This window comes from Macrobrachium nipponense, chromosome 5 (assembly GCF_015104395.2).
Source record: "Macrobrachium nipponense isolate FS-2020 chromosome 5, ASM1510439v2, whole genome shotgun sequence".
Classification (NCBI taxonomy): Eukaryota; Metazoa; Arthropoda; class Malacostraca; order Decapoda; family Palaemonidae; genus Macrobrachium; species Macrobrachium nipponense.
In genome coordinates this window covers 77,180,680-77,196,829 of record NC_061107.1, presented here as the reverse complement: position 1 = coordinate 77,196,829, position 16,150 = coordinate 77,180,680, and the positions used below count along the sequence as shown (strand labels likewise).

The following is a 16,150-nucleotide window of genomic DNA, read 5'->3' as shown; positions in this document are numbered from 1 at the left end:
ATACAGAGATGGAGGAAAACATCAACCAACATCAACAAGCGGTGGAAGAATAATCGTAAGCAAATCAATAATACTCTTCAAATCTCAATTCATAAAAAAAAATGATCTACATTACAAAGGATTCACAAGTTTGCACACCAATAAACAATGAATCGGTCCCTCAGGCTACCGGTCTAATAATGCAAAACCACTCGTCAAGAGATGAATCCACTATACTCTGTTTTTTTTTCCATCTGTCCATCCACCTGTGGTGTTTGCGCATGGTAACACTGCGTCCCGGGCTTTAAATAATATCCTATTTCGAATATTAACGGTGTAATTCGCATATAGTAAATTATTAAAACACTTTTCAGTTGCAAATGTACACCCAGGTATCCTTTTATTTACCCAAAACTTACACATAGCATAACTATTTAATGCCCGGGACGCAGTGTTACCATGCGCGACCACCACAGGCGGATGGACAGATGGAAAAAAACAGAGTATAGTCATAGTTGAGATAATCTCTAATCTCAATTGCACTTGAAGTTGAATACTTAAGTCGAAAGAGTTGTTGAGGTGCGAGGTCGACTAGAATAACTTCTGGACGATAATGAAAATGAATAAAATTTCAGCAAGTTCAAAACGCCAAATAACTATACCAGATACAAACTGTCAAAAAAGTACCGGCTGGATTAGCTGAACCTGTTGTTGTGTTAAATTAAGATGGCCTCATGCCAGCACAGGCTCTTGCTCATAGAGCAGCCCGTAGAAGAGCTGGATCGGGGCCTCACTAAGAGGCAGCAGCGACGTTCCAAACGAGCAAAAGTTTTTTCACTCAAGATTTCTTACTGATTTTCGTCCATTAGTTAAATACAATTATTTTACAAGTGAATGCATAACACTGAAGTAAACTAATACCTGGAAATGACACTCCATTGGAGCAATCTTACCTTGTACTTGTTCCCTGGTGTGGCAGAGCACTACTGCACTGAATGCGGGTACACGACTAGACCCTGAAACAAGAAAATTGCAAGTTAGCTCTTCCATTCTCAAATCACCATAATTAACCGCACTAGCAATTCACCAGTCCTTACTAAAAGCATATTCATCTGCTGCTTAATATAAGTGACTCGCTAGTGTTTTTTAACTATTATGCCATTGATGTTTACCCTATACTATTCTTTTCCAAATGATAAGACATATGTATACAGAAATTACGTATGATAAATTCGTAAAGTAACTAAGTCTACGGACATAACCATCCCCGTTTCACGGGGAGAACTAGCTCCGTTCCAGGGGATCCCTTCTCAACCCCACTCCCTTCGTAGAGGGGGGGAGGTGATTAAACTCCATTATAAACCAACTTAGGGGTCCCCACTATAACCCTACCAAGTTTCATGTTCATCGGACAAGCCGTTCGGCCGTGATGGAATAACAGACGGACAGACAGACATAACGCTCATTATAGTATAGTAAGATATTAGTTACAGAAAAGGTGATTGGAATGACGATACGATTCATAGCTTGGAAAATATTTAACGAGTCTATGAAATAGGCAGAAAATTACCAGAAAAGGCGAATTCGAAAGGATAATGTCTTTCGATCCCCTTATCCTGAGAGTTTAGACAGTTCCCATTTTTCATAATAAAAATAGAAATCACACACAAAAGAAAACTGCTCCATGAAGTGAAATAGGTATTTTGCTCTTTACACATCAGTTATAAGGCTGTAGGCATGATTATATGATTCATGAATGGTCCGCTCAGTCATTATAAAGACAGATAAAAATTTAGTTTACCGATACCACTCAACCATGATGAAGGATAACGGTTAGTGGCAAAATACGACTTTGTAGATACTGAACTAAATGTGCTATAATTAAGCCTTGATTAAAATCCGAGCCAGCTTTACATGGCATATAATAACTACAAGCATTTACGCATGTTGACCATATATCAAAATCAAACACATTTTGCTACAGGACACCTCTCACATTAAAATTGGAAAAATCGCGTTCTCTTACAAGACACCTTTATCGGTACAGTTTGACAATGCACAATACCTTTCATCCAGTTTCACATTCACATTCATATTCCAAAACAGGTATACATATTACATACTAAGCAATCCCATATTCACGCAAATTCACCACACGGAAAATCAGTTAAACGTAGATAACCTTTATCTATATCAAGAGCAGTTTTTTTTAATAGAAGTAAAATCACCGATAGCATACCCTAAAGTACACATTAAGAATGAATGAACTGTGCAGTAAAGAAGTGCAGAACAGTATACTGTATTATAGATGGTATGAATAAACTGAAATAAATCATAGGGGTGAGAGAGAAGAAAAGACTTGTACTGTATATTTTATTTTGTTGATATTTTTCGTTGTAGTTTTAACGTTTATAAAGAAACAAGGGTAGAATAAGTGTATCCACATTAAATTGTACTTCTATGGAGTTCAATCTCTTACAGAAATCCACATTATCCGAGTAGAGTAATGTATATATATAATATTCGCTATCAAATTCATTTGAAACACTGCTTGTTACATATTTTTCCTTAAAAATACGTAAAATTTTGTTTATTATTTTGACTCTCAGACGACTAATCATCCTGTTACCTAATGACAGAAGGGAATTGAAAAACATCACTAACCAAATCGTTGTTTCATAATCAAAACTACAAACAGCTCAAATTTCACCAACATTCATTTCTAATTAATCGCTACACTCCCTCTGCAGGGAAATATTGAAGTAGTACATCAGAAACACAACCCCAAATACAATGTACAATGGAAATGATAAACTAAAACGCAACAGCCTACCATTAATATCTGAACATACTAAACGCTACAACAATTTCAGCAATCACTACTTCTAATAGTAGATCTTCACATCCGAGACATGTATCGGAACCTCTGTTGTTTTCAGTCTTTGTAAATATGGTGCTACTTTTTTTCTTTTTGGGCCCAAAATAACGTCCCCGAGTAATTCTGACTGTCTGGATAGATTATCCTGTGTACTACCAATTCCTCTATGTTTTGCAGTAGTCGGTAGTGGACTAAAAAAAAGGAAACTGTGATTTTTAGGTCGTGTCACTACCAAGGCATGTGAAAAAGCCTCTCTCTCCATTTCTCTCCACTGTTTTGCTTTTAGTCTCTTCTTCCTGTGCTACAGTGTCTTGGTGCATAAGTGTCTATAGCTGTAACCTTAAGACCCATAGGATTTGTCTTTATTGATTGACTCAGTGCCTAGGACTTACACTGCTGTTGTCTTCATTAGGGGCAGACTGAATATGTTCAAAGCCAACAGAACTAGTTTTTGTCGTTTAAAGAAATTTTCAATGATGGATGCTGTTCTCTGTTCTGTGGCAGCACGGCGACTATTAGCTTTCAGAATGCTTTTTCAAATTTTTCATTCGTGATGCCTCTTTGCATCTGCAGAAGCTTGGAGCTTTAAAAAAAAAAATTCCGTGACGGGCTGTTCTGAGGCTAATATTCGGTATACCTGCCACAAGTAGTTGAAATGATCTTTTTTTTTTCTTTTTTTTATCAGCAGTACCACACCCGCTTGCAGCTGTAGCTCAACTTACTAATCTTCTGTCTCACTCTCTATTTTCCTCCTCACCCCGGGTCACGGTGGCTTTGACGGATGTTGTAACACCCACCATCATCCGCAACAACATGGCTTCCACCACGGCCGCCCAACTGCCATCACGCCCACGCTCTCGTCACATGGTCCAATCAAAAACCGTTTTTTTTTATTCCTCTATCTCTCTCTCTTTAACATGCGTGGCAAATTTATTCTTGACAACATTTGGGATATCCTGCTGCTGTGCTCCCCCGCTCATTGACTGTCTGCTTGCATGCATTCCCTAACCGTACAAACTCTCTATCATGCCGGGATGTCTGCAACACTTTCCGGACATGTCTCTCCTTTCTTGCATGTCCGTTGTGCACGTCTTTGTTCGTATGAACCCGCCACTTTATAACTCCAAAATCACGCATCCTGATCCCCTTGGTGGTGCATTTTATGTTGATCACTTGGTTTTGACCTGATTCCACAAAAATCTGGTTGGGCCTCATTATTTGAATTGCTAATGCTACTACTACTACTACTACTACTACTACGCTGGTTATTACTTTGCACTCGTTGTGCGCCATCACAACGTGCTTGCTATCATGTGATGGTTGTGCACACCGGCATATTGTGCATAACCCCCCCTTATTCTTTACTTTTTTTTACCCCAACAAAATCTCACCTATGCCTGTGTGATACACTGTAACAACGGTCTCTTGTTAACCGAAAATCTTGCTATTTTTTCCTGACGTTCCCAACCAAATGCTTGACCACCAACTCGAAATGTTGCTGTGAATCACACGTTGTTTTTTTTTTTTTAATATCTCTTCTGTTCTCCCCTGGGATTTGCTTATTTGTTTTCTTTTCCTTTGTTGCCATGGCTTCGCTTCTCTGACTCTGCCATTGGGGCCGAGTAGTGTGAACAAGCCCAATAAGCAAATGGGACTCCGTGGAATGCCTCTGTCTTACGATCCAGAGCAGAGCGCCACCTGGCAGATTATCCATGAGGAAGAAAATTGTCAACTCATCACTGAACATGGCCCAACTGAATCTAAAGTCTACTCCATCTAATTTCCCTCTACTGACCCCTTTCCCAATATATTGCATCCACCTTTTTTGTAATCATTACAGCATGTTTATCTATAATAAGAAAATATGATAGATCAAAGACACTTCATGATACACTTTTTAAATGTTTTTCGATGATCCGAGAGATAACAGCAGCTGTGCATGCTAAAAAAAAACACTCTTGGAAAAGGGCATCATAAACCCGCCCCATAATGTTATTACATTTCAACATGAAATAATGGCAAGATCCTCTTTTGAATCTAGTCAGAAAAATACATCCAACTCAATGATTCAATAATCTTCGTCCACAAATGTAATGTCTCAGAGTTTCTCAATCAATGTTTTCATCCTTTCTCCACGGTGAGCATTTTGCTGCATGCTTTCCTCTGCGTAATTCCTGCCTCTTTTCTCCCTGCCTAGCTCCCCCATCCCCGCCAACAAGCCTGCGCAGGTGATTCTCACCCCTTCCAAAGAGTATAACCCTCAATCGAGCGCCACCTGGCGAGCACTACAGGAGACTGATGCCCCTGTCGATCCTCAGAAAGTAGCTAATTACACATCCTTGAAAGAGCATGACCCTATCTATTCTGAGGTCTACGCAGCGCCGGTGGCCCCCAAGCCAGGTCAGAGGCCGCAGCCCAGAACCAACGCCCTGCCAGGACCACGATCTCCCGTCTCTGAACTCCTTCCCTCGTCCTATAAGGCTGCCACCAACAGCGTCGACCCGCAGGACCTTCAACGAAGTCTACTGAGTCCTCCCAAGATTGGCCCTTCCGCTGTACAAGAAGCCGCCATGGCAGAGAGTAAACCCATGAACCACCAGATGACTACAGAACCCATCAAGATTCCGTTATATGAGGTAAGCACGGATACGTTGTTGTGCTTAGCTTAGAGGTTACTAGAGAAATTAGTCATACGTTTCTACATAACAATGAAATGCACTGACCAGATCAATTGAATAGAGAAAATATATTTACTCAACTGCAAACATTTAAAAAAAATTGAAAATTACTCATCAGATTGCACTTACATTTGAAAAAAAAAATGTTTGTTAAATAGGTTTCAAGCTTGCACAAGTTACATACTAATGGGTTGGCACATTCATTGTCAAACTGTCAGCATTAACAACTAAGACATGTTAATTCCTGTTCATGTTATGGACATCTTTCAGGTTATGAAGCTAAACCTACTGATTTTGCCTTTCAAGCTTAAAAATGACAATTCGAGAAAATCATCATCCTACGAAAGTTAGTTTATTGGGTTCAGATTTGTTCATTAAATACGTATGAACTTTACTATCAAGATAAAAATCATAAACCGTATCTGCCAGCTGTAATTAAGCATACATATCTTAGCTACAGTAAATATCCGAAATCCGATTTCAAATGCACTGCCTAATCCTAACACTTAGGTTAAATTTGGACATACTTTTTTCTTATTGCTAAACATCTTTTTTCTGGTGAAGCAACTGCTATCCAATCCAATGGTTACAGATGGACATAGTCTAACCTCTATAAAAATAAAACTTATTTATAATAGTCTAACCTCTATAAGAATAAAACTTATCTATAAAGGCATGTTGCATGGCCAATCACTTAAACAAACAGGCCACGATCCTTGGCATGTAACATTTTGCAACTTTCATATGAATGGTTCTTGTTTAAAAAAAGGTAAAAAAAATTTTTTCAAGAAAAAAAAAGTCCATAACATAAACAACACTTGTACTGACGGCGTTTGGGATCTTTGGCTGGAAGTCATGAACATCACGATGCTCCTCCTTCAGGATGAGTACGACCAGCCGGTGATGAAGGCTCCCAGAAGACCTGGAGGGCCAAAGGTCTGTTGACGCACAAGTCACCAACAAGTCACCGACACCTTCCGGGGCTGTTGGGTGCAAACTCCTCCTCAGTTTTCACTTTTCAAAAGTCCAGAAGGAAGCTTGATTTTGCAACGATGCTCCTCCTCATAATTTAGCTTCTGCAGTTCTGATTTTTATGCCACTGTTCTTTGATGCTGATTTTCGCCACAATTAGCGCTAAAAACACAAGACGCAAATAATTTAGATGTTTTTTGCCATTCATTTTTGTTCAATGCCAGCAGCAGCAACAGCATAATTTTCACTTAGTTTTGTTCATATTTCTTACTACACTTTTTAGTGGTCTAAATCGTTTTTTTTTCTCTTATGTTCAGTACCTAACTTAAGTTTATGAGGTGAAATTTTGATGTAGTAGTTGATGGCTTGACAGTAGATACAGTAGACACAGTTAAGCAGCTTCAGGGAGCTGCTATATTACTTGGTACCATAGAGTAGTTATGTGAGAACTCAGTAGTCAAATCTCTGGTTCTTCATTTGCATAAAACTTATCTTCCTCAAAATCTTATGAAATCATGTGGCATACGAAAATTTGCAAAACAAAAAATACATCGACAAATGATTTCTACATTCAAACAAATGATTTCTACATTAAAACGCAGATCAATTACCAAAAGTTCATCAGTAGCTAAGAACAAACAAGGTAGCTCCTTTCTAGTTAAAATTTAAAACGCATCACACATTTTGTTTATTCCATTACATCCAATGTTTGTATCATTGTACAGTGTTTCATCTACTTATAATAAAAAAAAAATCTGGACATTACCAAATTTCAACTAAAAGCACTTTAATCTCAAGTACGATAAATAACCAATTACTTTGCATTTGGAGGACCTTACATTTTCACAAATGCCTACTAACTTGCATTTCATCTTGCTAATCAAGAATTTAGCAAAATTTCGGGGAAAAGCTTCTTTTAAACTTTCAATGGTAACAAACCAATCAGTAAACTTTGCCTGTCCTCTATATCCTCACTCACTGGGAGAAAGCAGAAGGGGGAGAAAAAGATGACATGCAACCAGGTGCAATATGCAAAATATGCCACAACATTTCATGTTTGTAATGTTTTCTTGGTCTTCTTGGATCTTTCCTCGATACAAGTCTTCAAATATCATAAAGATTACGAATGACCCCCTCCCCCTACTAGTCCTAAATAACGACCTCCGAACTATCTATGAAAGACCGAACTATCTATGAAAGATCCATCTCATTTGGTCGAAAGATTCTCAGGCTGCACTCTCTAATGGGACCTTACTTCACAGACGAACTCGATCGGCGGACGAAGAAAGATCGCGCAGACTGCCTCATTCAACAAGCTCATGATGGACGTTCTTGGAGAATGAATCGGATCCTGTCTCCTACCTTAACTCAAATAAACAAGATGTCAAATATATAAAAACTGCCTGCCAACAACCACCCGCCCAGCCGGCCCCCGCGTCCCAGCTGCCCCTCCTGAAATGCATTACTACACGAGGCTTACCGGGGTCATCGGTTATTATTATTTTTTTGTTTTTGTTTTTTTGCATTGCTCTGGTATTCCCTGAACATCATCTTGTGAAGTGAACGATTCCAACGATTCTAGAAACTTATATTTTCTATCCTGAAGTCATGTCACTAAAGCTTTACAAGGTTTACAACATCAGCTCGTAAAACAAACCAACCAGTGGACTCTTCTTTGAGATCATCTGTTATTTCTGTAATAATGGAGATTTGATCTAGAACATCTTCACCTCCAGAAACTGACTGAATGTATCTGAATATATAACCAGTCACCTGTGGATATGCTTTCTCTATCTATCTGTCTGTCTGTCTGTCTATCTATTTATCTATGCTGTATGAAGGTGGATGTGACCTTCCCTCTTTCCTAGTTATTCATTCAACTCTTGACAGCAAAATGTGCTATGTGCCAGTCATTACCCGAACAATGTCGACTTTTTTCATGTTTCATTTGTCCTCTTAGATATATATAGCACTGAGGCACGAGATACAATTATTATTATATTTGGGGATTGAAGTAGTATCGTAGTTGTGGAAATGGTGAATGTGTTGTTGAGTGGCCGGGTGAAGTGCAAACTGAAGCAAGCAAGCAAGCACGCCCCGCAATAACTTGCAACTTATGGCGGGGCTGCTTGCAGTAGTAGTATTTCTTCTCCCCTTTTCATGGATGACAGAAAGCCAATAAGGTCAATATTTGAAAGATTTCACTCTCAAAGCTGTTTTTGCAATATGTTTGGTTTCATGTGATTGTTTAGATGGAACATTGAATTAAGAATTGTAAAAAAAAACATCCACTTTTTTTTTTAAGATACTGTATTTTGGTTCAAACGCCCAATAAGTTTTGAACGCAATGATTTCATACTTCAATTTCCAATATCATTTCATGATAGTATATTAACTGATCAATGGGCATTTGGAGAAACTTTTAAGATAGGGTGATATACTGGTGGTACTTTAGCGCTCTTACAGGAAAAAAACAAGCACGAGTACCACGGTGGTCACTATCTTCTTTGTGAAACTTCATATATATTTTTTTTCTTGTCTGTTAATTTTGTGTGTTTTAGGGCAGCTGGTCTCTTACTGCTACGTCACGTCTGTAGTTATGACATTGATTCAATTTTATTTTATGATTATTATAGAGTATACTACTGTAGTAGTCTGTGTCTTCTTCCTCTCTCTGTACTGATGCACCATTGGTTGGATAACTGACGCAGTTCCCGTCTGCGTACAATCCTCATTCTTGCTGTGATAAGATGGCGGAGGATTATGTCTACCACCATATAGAATTATGCTTCCTAAATTTTTTTTTGTGAATTGTACTTTATATATATATAATATATGACTCAGCCTTGTGTGACAGAGCTCTACCGTGAATTGGGTTCGAACGAAGACACCCAATCACGGTGCTGATGATGATCCCCGAGACTCATGTCATGACACGGTGAAAGTTTTGTCAATGTTAGATGCTCCTCCTCTTCCTCTGTTTCTTAGACGTCAGCACAAACCGACTCTTCTTAATATTCAAATCACTTTGGGAGTGTTCTTTCCTGGATGATCATATTTTAGCTATTTTGGAAATTGTACAGTTAATGAGTGTGAATAAATGATAATTACAGTCACGCGTGAGTTATTTCTCTCCTGCCCCAACTGACTCCCAGAGACAAGATGTTGATGTCAAAATGTTTCTCAATGTATGGGCACTGCTAAATATAAACCCAGTACTTTTGATGTTCTTGACATTAACGTAAACATTCAAAACAATAATAAACTACATAATAACACTTTTAAAAAAATAACCAATGATAAAGTTAGAATAAGAAGAAACTACGGGTCTTTTCAGACAGATGTAAATAATACAGTCAATTTGCCAGTCGCAAATATAAGCTAAACCTTCACCAACTTGAAACATTATCTGCATTAGTTTTTCTTCAACGTGTTTTCTATAGAAGAAAATTATGCTTATCCCACATAAAACCAAGAGGTCTAGGATACCTGATATCTACAGTGGAATAATAACTGTTGGAGGAAAAGTTCAATGTCCACCCTGCTGGTTAGCAACTACTAACCATTACCAGCTACAGAACCTACTTCCCAACCAAGCCAAGCTTGTAAATTGTGGGACGAAAGTACTACAGCGAGATGATGGAGAGAATACTTGAATCTATTCAAAAGCCTAAGAGGAAATCCTTCATCTTCTAAGACCGTCCAATCCTTTGGTCTCCCTTCAATGATTTGATCTGACTTGATTTTATGATTTTATGAAATTTTGGCTGCCAAGCCACTCACAGGGGCACCTTGAGGGGACCAAAGGAGAATTTAATATCCTTGGTAGGATAAGCCTGAATCTACTCCACTCAGTCCAGTCTGCCAGAAAAAAGAAGAAGAAGAAGAAAAACCTTGGACAACTCTAAGCATGTCTTTAAACAAAACATCCTCTGAGTAACTAGATAGGCAAGACAGGTGCACTATAAACCATCAAATGGAGAGTCACAGTGGCACCATACGAATTAAAACCCAAAAACTTTGGTTTTAAGCCTTACGTGCAGAAAGTCGGTTTAATGTAACTAACCTCTTAATATATTGCGTGAAGAAGTACAGTTTGTCTACATATAATGTGAAAACATGATGTATACACGCTCCGTGGCCCTGATGAAGAAAATAAAAAACTTGAAAGAATTTTAACTAAAGATCATTCACCTGGCAACATCCTCGGCACTTAAGGATACAAGATGTAAATCAGGTGATACTTAGTTTCCCATTTTCTGGTTATTAAGGACCACTTTGGCAAACTTTCAATTAAAATTCTACGACTGCCGAGAAATGGAACATCTTTCCAAAATTTAGTTAAATGAAATCTCTCTTTATTTGTAGCGTATATTTTATGATCTGGTAGAAATGATGAACGCCTGCATGTATTTTACCTTAACAAAACTGACGATATAATTTTTCTAAATCTTCAAACGATGTACAGTGACTAATATTTACATGAACTTTCCGTGGATTTCACATTGGCACTAAAAGTTCCATGTTCATACTCTCCATGACATGGCTAACGAATGTGATGAAATCAAGAGTGCGAAAGTTAAAATAAATTAATAAATAAATGAATAAAAGGAGTTATATTAAAACACCATTCTTTCAGTTAACAGCTTTGAGGTATCTTTACACAAAGAGTATAAAGAGCCTTTAAATTTTTCAGCCATATTGTTACCCACAATTCAATGCAACATGACGTCACTTGATAACACTAACACAGTCTATGATACTTCAAGCTTAAAAAAAAATTCCAGCTACACTTCGTGTCTTTAATGACGGCCAGGAACATCTGTAAGCCAAGAAACGACAAACTACGTACTTACTAATCAGCAAGTTAAGCTGACTTTCAAAACACTAACGACGCACTGATTACAAACAACCGCGAATCGGACTGCAAATCAGAACGCTGAACGTTTTCGTAATCTCGGTACAGACATCCTGAATAACTTCAGAAATTCTGATGACTGTTTGGTTTTCATAACTTAAGTTCTCTTTCCGTTTCTGTAGAGCCTAACTTCGTACATCCAATTTCTTGAAGCAAGTTATATACATATATATATATATACACACACACAACACACACACACACACACACATATATATATATATATATATATATATATATATATATATATATATATATGTATGTGTGTGTGTGTGTAGTTAAAATTTTACTTATTCAAGAGACCACCAAAAAGCAGCCATGAACACCTGATCACTTGAAATTCATTTGCATCTGAAACCAGTAAATACCGGCAAAATCCAGAAGAAAAATAGACTACTATGAGATTCAGGGTCTCTGTAACACGGTTTTTTGGACTTTGCTCCTTGTCAAAGCATCGGATGTAGCTGAAAGTTGACATATGTATATTTTACAACCACACACAAATTTTGTCAGATATCAATAACCTAAACCCGATAGTTTTAATTTTTATAGAGTAAAAATGATCTAGCCGACGCCATGGCCAATGATTACGAGCCAAGAGTCGAAAAACATTCTTTACGAAGCAAGGTAAACAAAACAAACCCTTTTGACTAAATGTTGCCCCGCCCATCCACCAGACAGAAATTCCATCGGCTCTGAAACCCAAAGACTTTAAGAATGGAGGAACGATACATAGATGTGGGTGGGGTATCAGTGCTAGCGTAGTAATACTACTGTAGCAGTAGTGCCGCAACAGTATAGCAGTAATATACATGAATTAAATGTTTAGACCAAATGCTGGGATCCTTGAGGATCATTTAGCACTTCTTACAACTACTCGAGAAATTAGTTTTTATAGCCAGAAGTTAAATTTTCTAATCTAACAATGCCCATGGTAGCCTTCAGTGTTATCCTGAATTATAACGAGGCGAAAGTGGGTGGAGCCTCATGAAGTCACCATTCTGACGATAATTATTGGTGAAGGTTTAAAGCCAATATACGGTACCGGCTTTTATTTTTTCAGTAAATAGGTAGATAGCCAATAAATAAAAAAAAGCATGACATTGGATATAGCAGTTATCAAATCAAGCTTGTCTACTATGTTTTTGGTAATTACCAACTATTCCCTACATCTTGTCAATCTGATTGTGACCTATAAAGTAGACGGTAATTTCTTTGGAAACTTATTTTGGGAGTTAGACTAATAATCGAAGTGTTTTTGTATTTATTAACATATTTTGTTGGTTTGTTCATTATGACAATTATCAGTGGAGAGGTTCCAGAGTTCATAAAGGTGTACTGCTTTGCTTGTATTTAAATTTGTATGTCATTGTTGCCAGAGGTTTAGCCTTCGTTACGTATAGCCAATCATCCATCGAGAAAGAGGGAAGAAATGCTGTCATAAGTTACGTAATGAGTGCGTTCGAAACCTTTTCTCTGAGTAAGTTGGCCCGTCTTCAAAAAAGGTCACTTTTACATTATAAGTACCAAATTTATTCAACCTACGTAGTGCAGAATACACTCAAAATTTATGTGTTGATATAATATGTATTCTGAATAAGTGTTATATTTATAATATGCATAGATAAAAAGTTATTGCGAAAAAACCGTGTTACAGAGGCCCTGAATCTCATAGTAGTAGAGCTGTTAACGTCAGTCACACACTGCGTGAAAAAGTGAAGCGTAAACTATACCTATAGAACACGAAGATTTGGATTGGAATACGAAGTCATTCGGCGCTGAAATGGAAATGGATAGTTAAGGTCTGAAAGGCGCAACATAAAATCTCACAGCAGTTGCCCTATGAAACAACTGTTCAAGAGGGTGGAAAGTCAGGTGGAAGAACGAGAGATGAACGGAAGTACAGTGAAAAGACGAAGATTTGAATCTCGGAATCAGGGATAAGTCAGTATAACCTACATTTCAGTTCAGTTCTGTTTGACTGACTGGAGAATCTGCACTAGCAAAATTTTAAGGATGCTACAAATTAATGAACTCAAAGAAAGGCAAATAAAATGGGATCAATTCTGAGAAAATCCAAAGAACTTCGAGGATCTCTACCGAAGACATTTCATGCTAATTCATTAACCACAACGGTCCCTCACGTACGAGTTTTATATGGAAGTTGCCTTCTTCATTCGTAAGCGATTTACTCTCAGTGGTTTATTTTTCATTTGGGATCTTTCATAGCTAATGACCCCCCTAGCAAAATTGGGGGGTCGTTATCTATGATTAATATTTCTTTGAGGTCATGATCTTATGATATCTACGGTCTTTTGTTTATGTTTTACGTTCATTCCCAACGGGCGTGTGGGACTAATCACGCCGAAAAAGTGGATGCATACCAGGTTACAAAACCTCGGGGGTCACTACCTAACAAAGATACTTCATTCGTAACTACAACTTCACTGAAAACGAAAAATTCTGCGGCGATGCAAAGCGAACGAGATCTTTTAAAATCTAGGTTATCATACGCGTAAGAATTGAGTCTAAGGAACGCACTTATCAAATTGAAAAGTATGAGAACTGAGTAAAGGTACATACAAGAATGCGAACAGATAAATGTTACGTGTCATTACAAATATACCAGAACCCAATGGTAACTAGGGAATCGGTTGCTCCTGTCTCAGAAAAAGGAGAAATCCATTGGAGAGAAAATTCCATCAGACACAACGGCTATCCAAGGTCTTTCTTTGCTTCTTTGCCCACCTCTCGACCTTCAAGGAAAAATAAATAAATAAATAAATAAATAAATAAATAAATAAAAGAAAAATCCTATTTCTTTTTAACTTTAAATGGATTCATGCTATTACCACTCAGAAATTTAGCCTAATTTCCGATTAAATGGCAGACTATTATCTAACATACGAATGCAAACTCTTTCACTTCTGGAACCGAAGCCAACGATTATACACCTCAAACTCTTCGCACACTTGTTCACTTCAACCTATTTCGTCTGAGAGCAACCATTAATGGGCTGCTCTTAGTAGTCTAATGGTCCTAATTACATTATCTACGTAGAAAGGGGGAAGATCAAACGCTAAATGCAAATTAACACATAAAAATTGCGTCTCAGACGTTCAAGGGTTGTGACTAGTTAATGGCCGGCGAAAGAAAGATTATTGTATGCATTTATTTTCATGGGTAATTGGGGACAATAGCAACAGCAGTGTTAATCAGTGGTTTATAGAGGGAACAGGACCATAGCTCATCCCATATCTAAGATTTCCATCACTCAAAGCTTGAAGTTTTAAGCGAATTAATGACATTGTTTCGTTTTCATTAAAACCAAATATGATTTTATTGTACTCTTACCAAGCGAGGTAATAAACTGTATAGCAGTACTAGAAGCATCAGCGCGATTGAAACCACTTGAAATGTCATTGCAATGTGAAAATGAAGCTATTCAAACAATGCGGATTGATCATTAATAATAAAGATGCTTAAGTTGAGAATAAAAACAACAAACGCCAGGGAAAAAAAAATGTGCTCTGAAGAGAAAAGTGCCTAAGGAGAAATAAAGCTTCAAATGACGTTATGTCACTTGAGTTAGGCAGATGAGCGCCAGTGAAATATGAACGATGAACTGCTCAATGTTCGAGGTTGGCGGTAAACATGACTGACGTTTGGCCTTGGAAAGTGAGTCTCAGATGTGTGTGTGTGGGAATGAATGATTTAAAAGCAAGACGCCGGTAGTTGAAGGTTTCTCAAGGAAGGTCATTATCATATTGAAGAAGGGAAGCTTCCCAGGGAGTGGACACGAAAGGCTGCCTGATAAGAGACTTATAAGATGATTAACGTTTTTCCTTCGAAACAAGAGGCGACTTACGGGCTGCTCTAGATAAGCAAGATCCCGTGCCAACACATGGATAGTTTTATCTAGCAACATCACTGCTACCAACAATTGGCGACTATCACAAGCGTTTTTTGCAAGATAGGTGTGAGGAATGTTATGAAAAGCTGAAAAGACTGCATGCCACGAAATCGACCTTGGAATTGTATACGGTAAAACTAAAATTACGAATGGGAAAAGGAACTTTAATGGTTGATCATTTGAACGGTACCATGTGAAGACTGACCAAAAGTAATCAAAGAGAAAGCCTGGCTTAGTGAAACTTGAGCCGAAAGGAAAAATGTCAGGGGAGATGAATCTTAATCAGAAGTGAACGAACGTCATGCAATGTGAACGGAATTGAAAACGGAACTTCACAGGTGACTGCCTCGTAGTTTGAATTTTAACCTGTCGAATGTCGTCTAATTTCAACCATGGTCAAATGCAAACTTCGTGTCATGACAGCCTCATAAAGCAAATCTAATTAAAAGCAAATGTCACGATGAAAACCAAATTACAAAGATGAACTTCATGACGTTAACCTGCATCCAAAGCGGACGTTACCCAGAGTTGACCATCAGGTAAGGTAAACAACCACAGATGAACATCAGGTAGGGTGGACCTTGATCAAAGTGCAATTTAGCAGTCGAGTTAAACCATAAGGAAAATCACCTGAATGGGAATGGAGCCACAAAGAAAAGTCAAGGGGTTACATAATTATCTCCGTGCAGTAACGAAAGCAAGACTGACGGTCTGCTTACAAATGAAATTCTATGAACCGAAGAGTGAGACCGCCACAGGTTCCCACCATTACTATAATCATCGTCATATCCACCGAAACAGGGAAATCGACA

At 38.0% G+C, this 16,150-nt stretch overlaps 1 protein-coding gene and 1 long non-coding RNA gene across 10 annotated transcripts in view; one reads left to right on the top strand and one right to left on the bottom strand.

Moving 5' to 3' along the window:
- Positions 1-9,623, top strand: part of LOC135215422 (PDZ and LIM domain protein 1-like) — a 128,779-nt gene extending 119,156 nt beyond the window's left edge. For 8 of the 9 annotated variants that reach the window (XM_064250042.1, XM_064250039.1, XM_064250045.1 and 5 more), the window contains 3 exons: positions 5,055-5,493; positions 6,418-6,471; positions 7,770-9,623. In XM_064250042.1, the coding sequence (XP_064106112.1) occupies positions 5,055-5,493; positions 6,418-6,471; positions 7,770-7,850 (574 nt within the window). In that variant the 3' untranslated portion in view covers positions 7,851-9,623. The remainder of the gene's footprint in view (positions 1-5,054; positions 5,494-6,417; positions 6,472-7,769) is intronic. The other variant, XM_064250040.1, reaches the window with a different exon arrangement.
- LOC135215430 (uncharacterized) overlaps positions 1-16,150 on the bottom strand; it is a 94,693-nt gene that overhangs the window by 50,672 nt on the left and 27,871 nt on the right. The window contains exon 2 of the long non-coding RNA XR_010314680.1: positions 933-995. This is a non-coding gene — a long non-coding RNA (uncharacterized LOC135215430). The remainder of the gene's footprint in view (positions 1-932; positions 996-16,150) is intronic.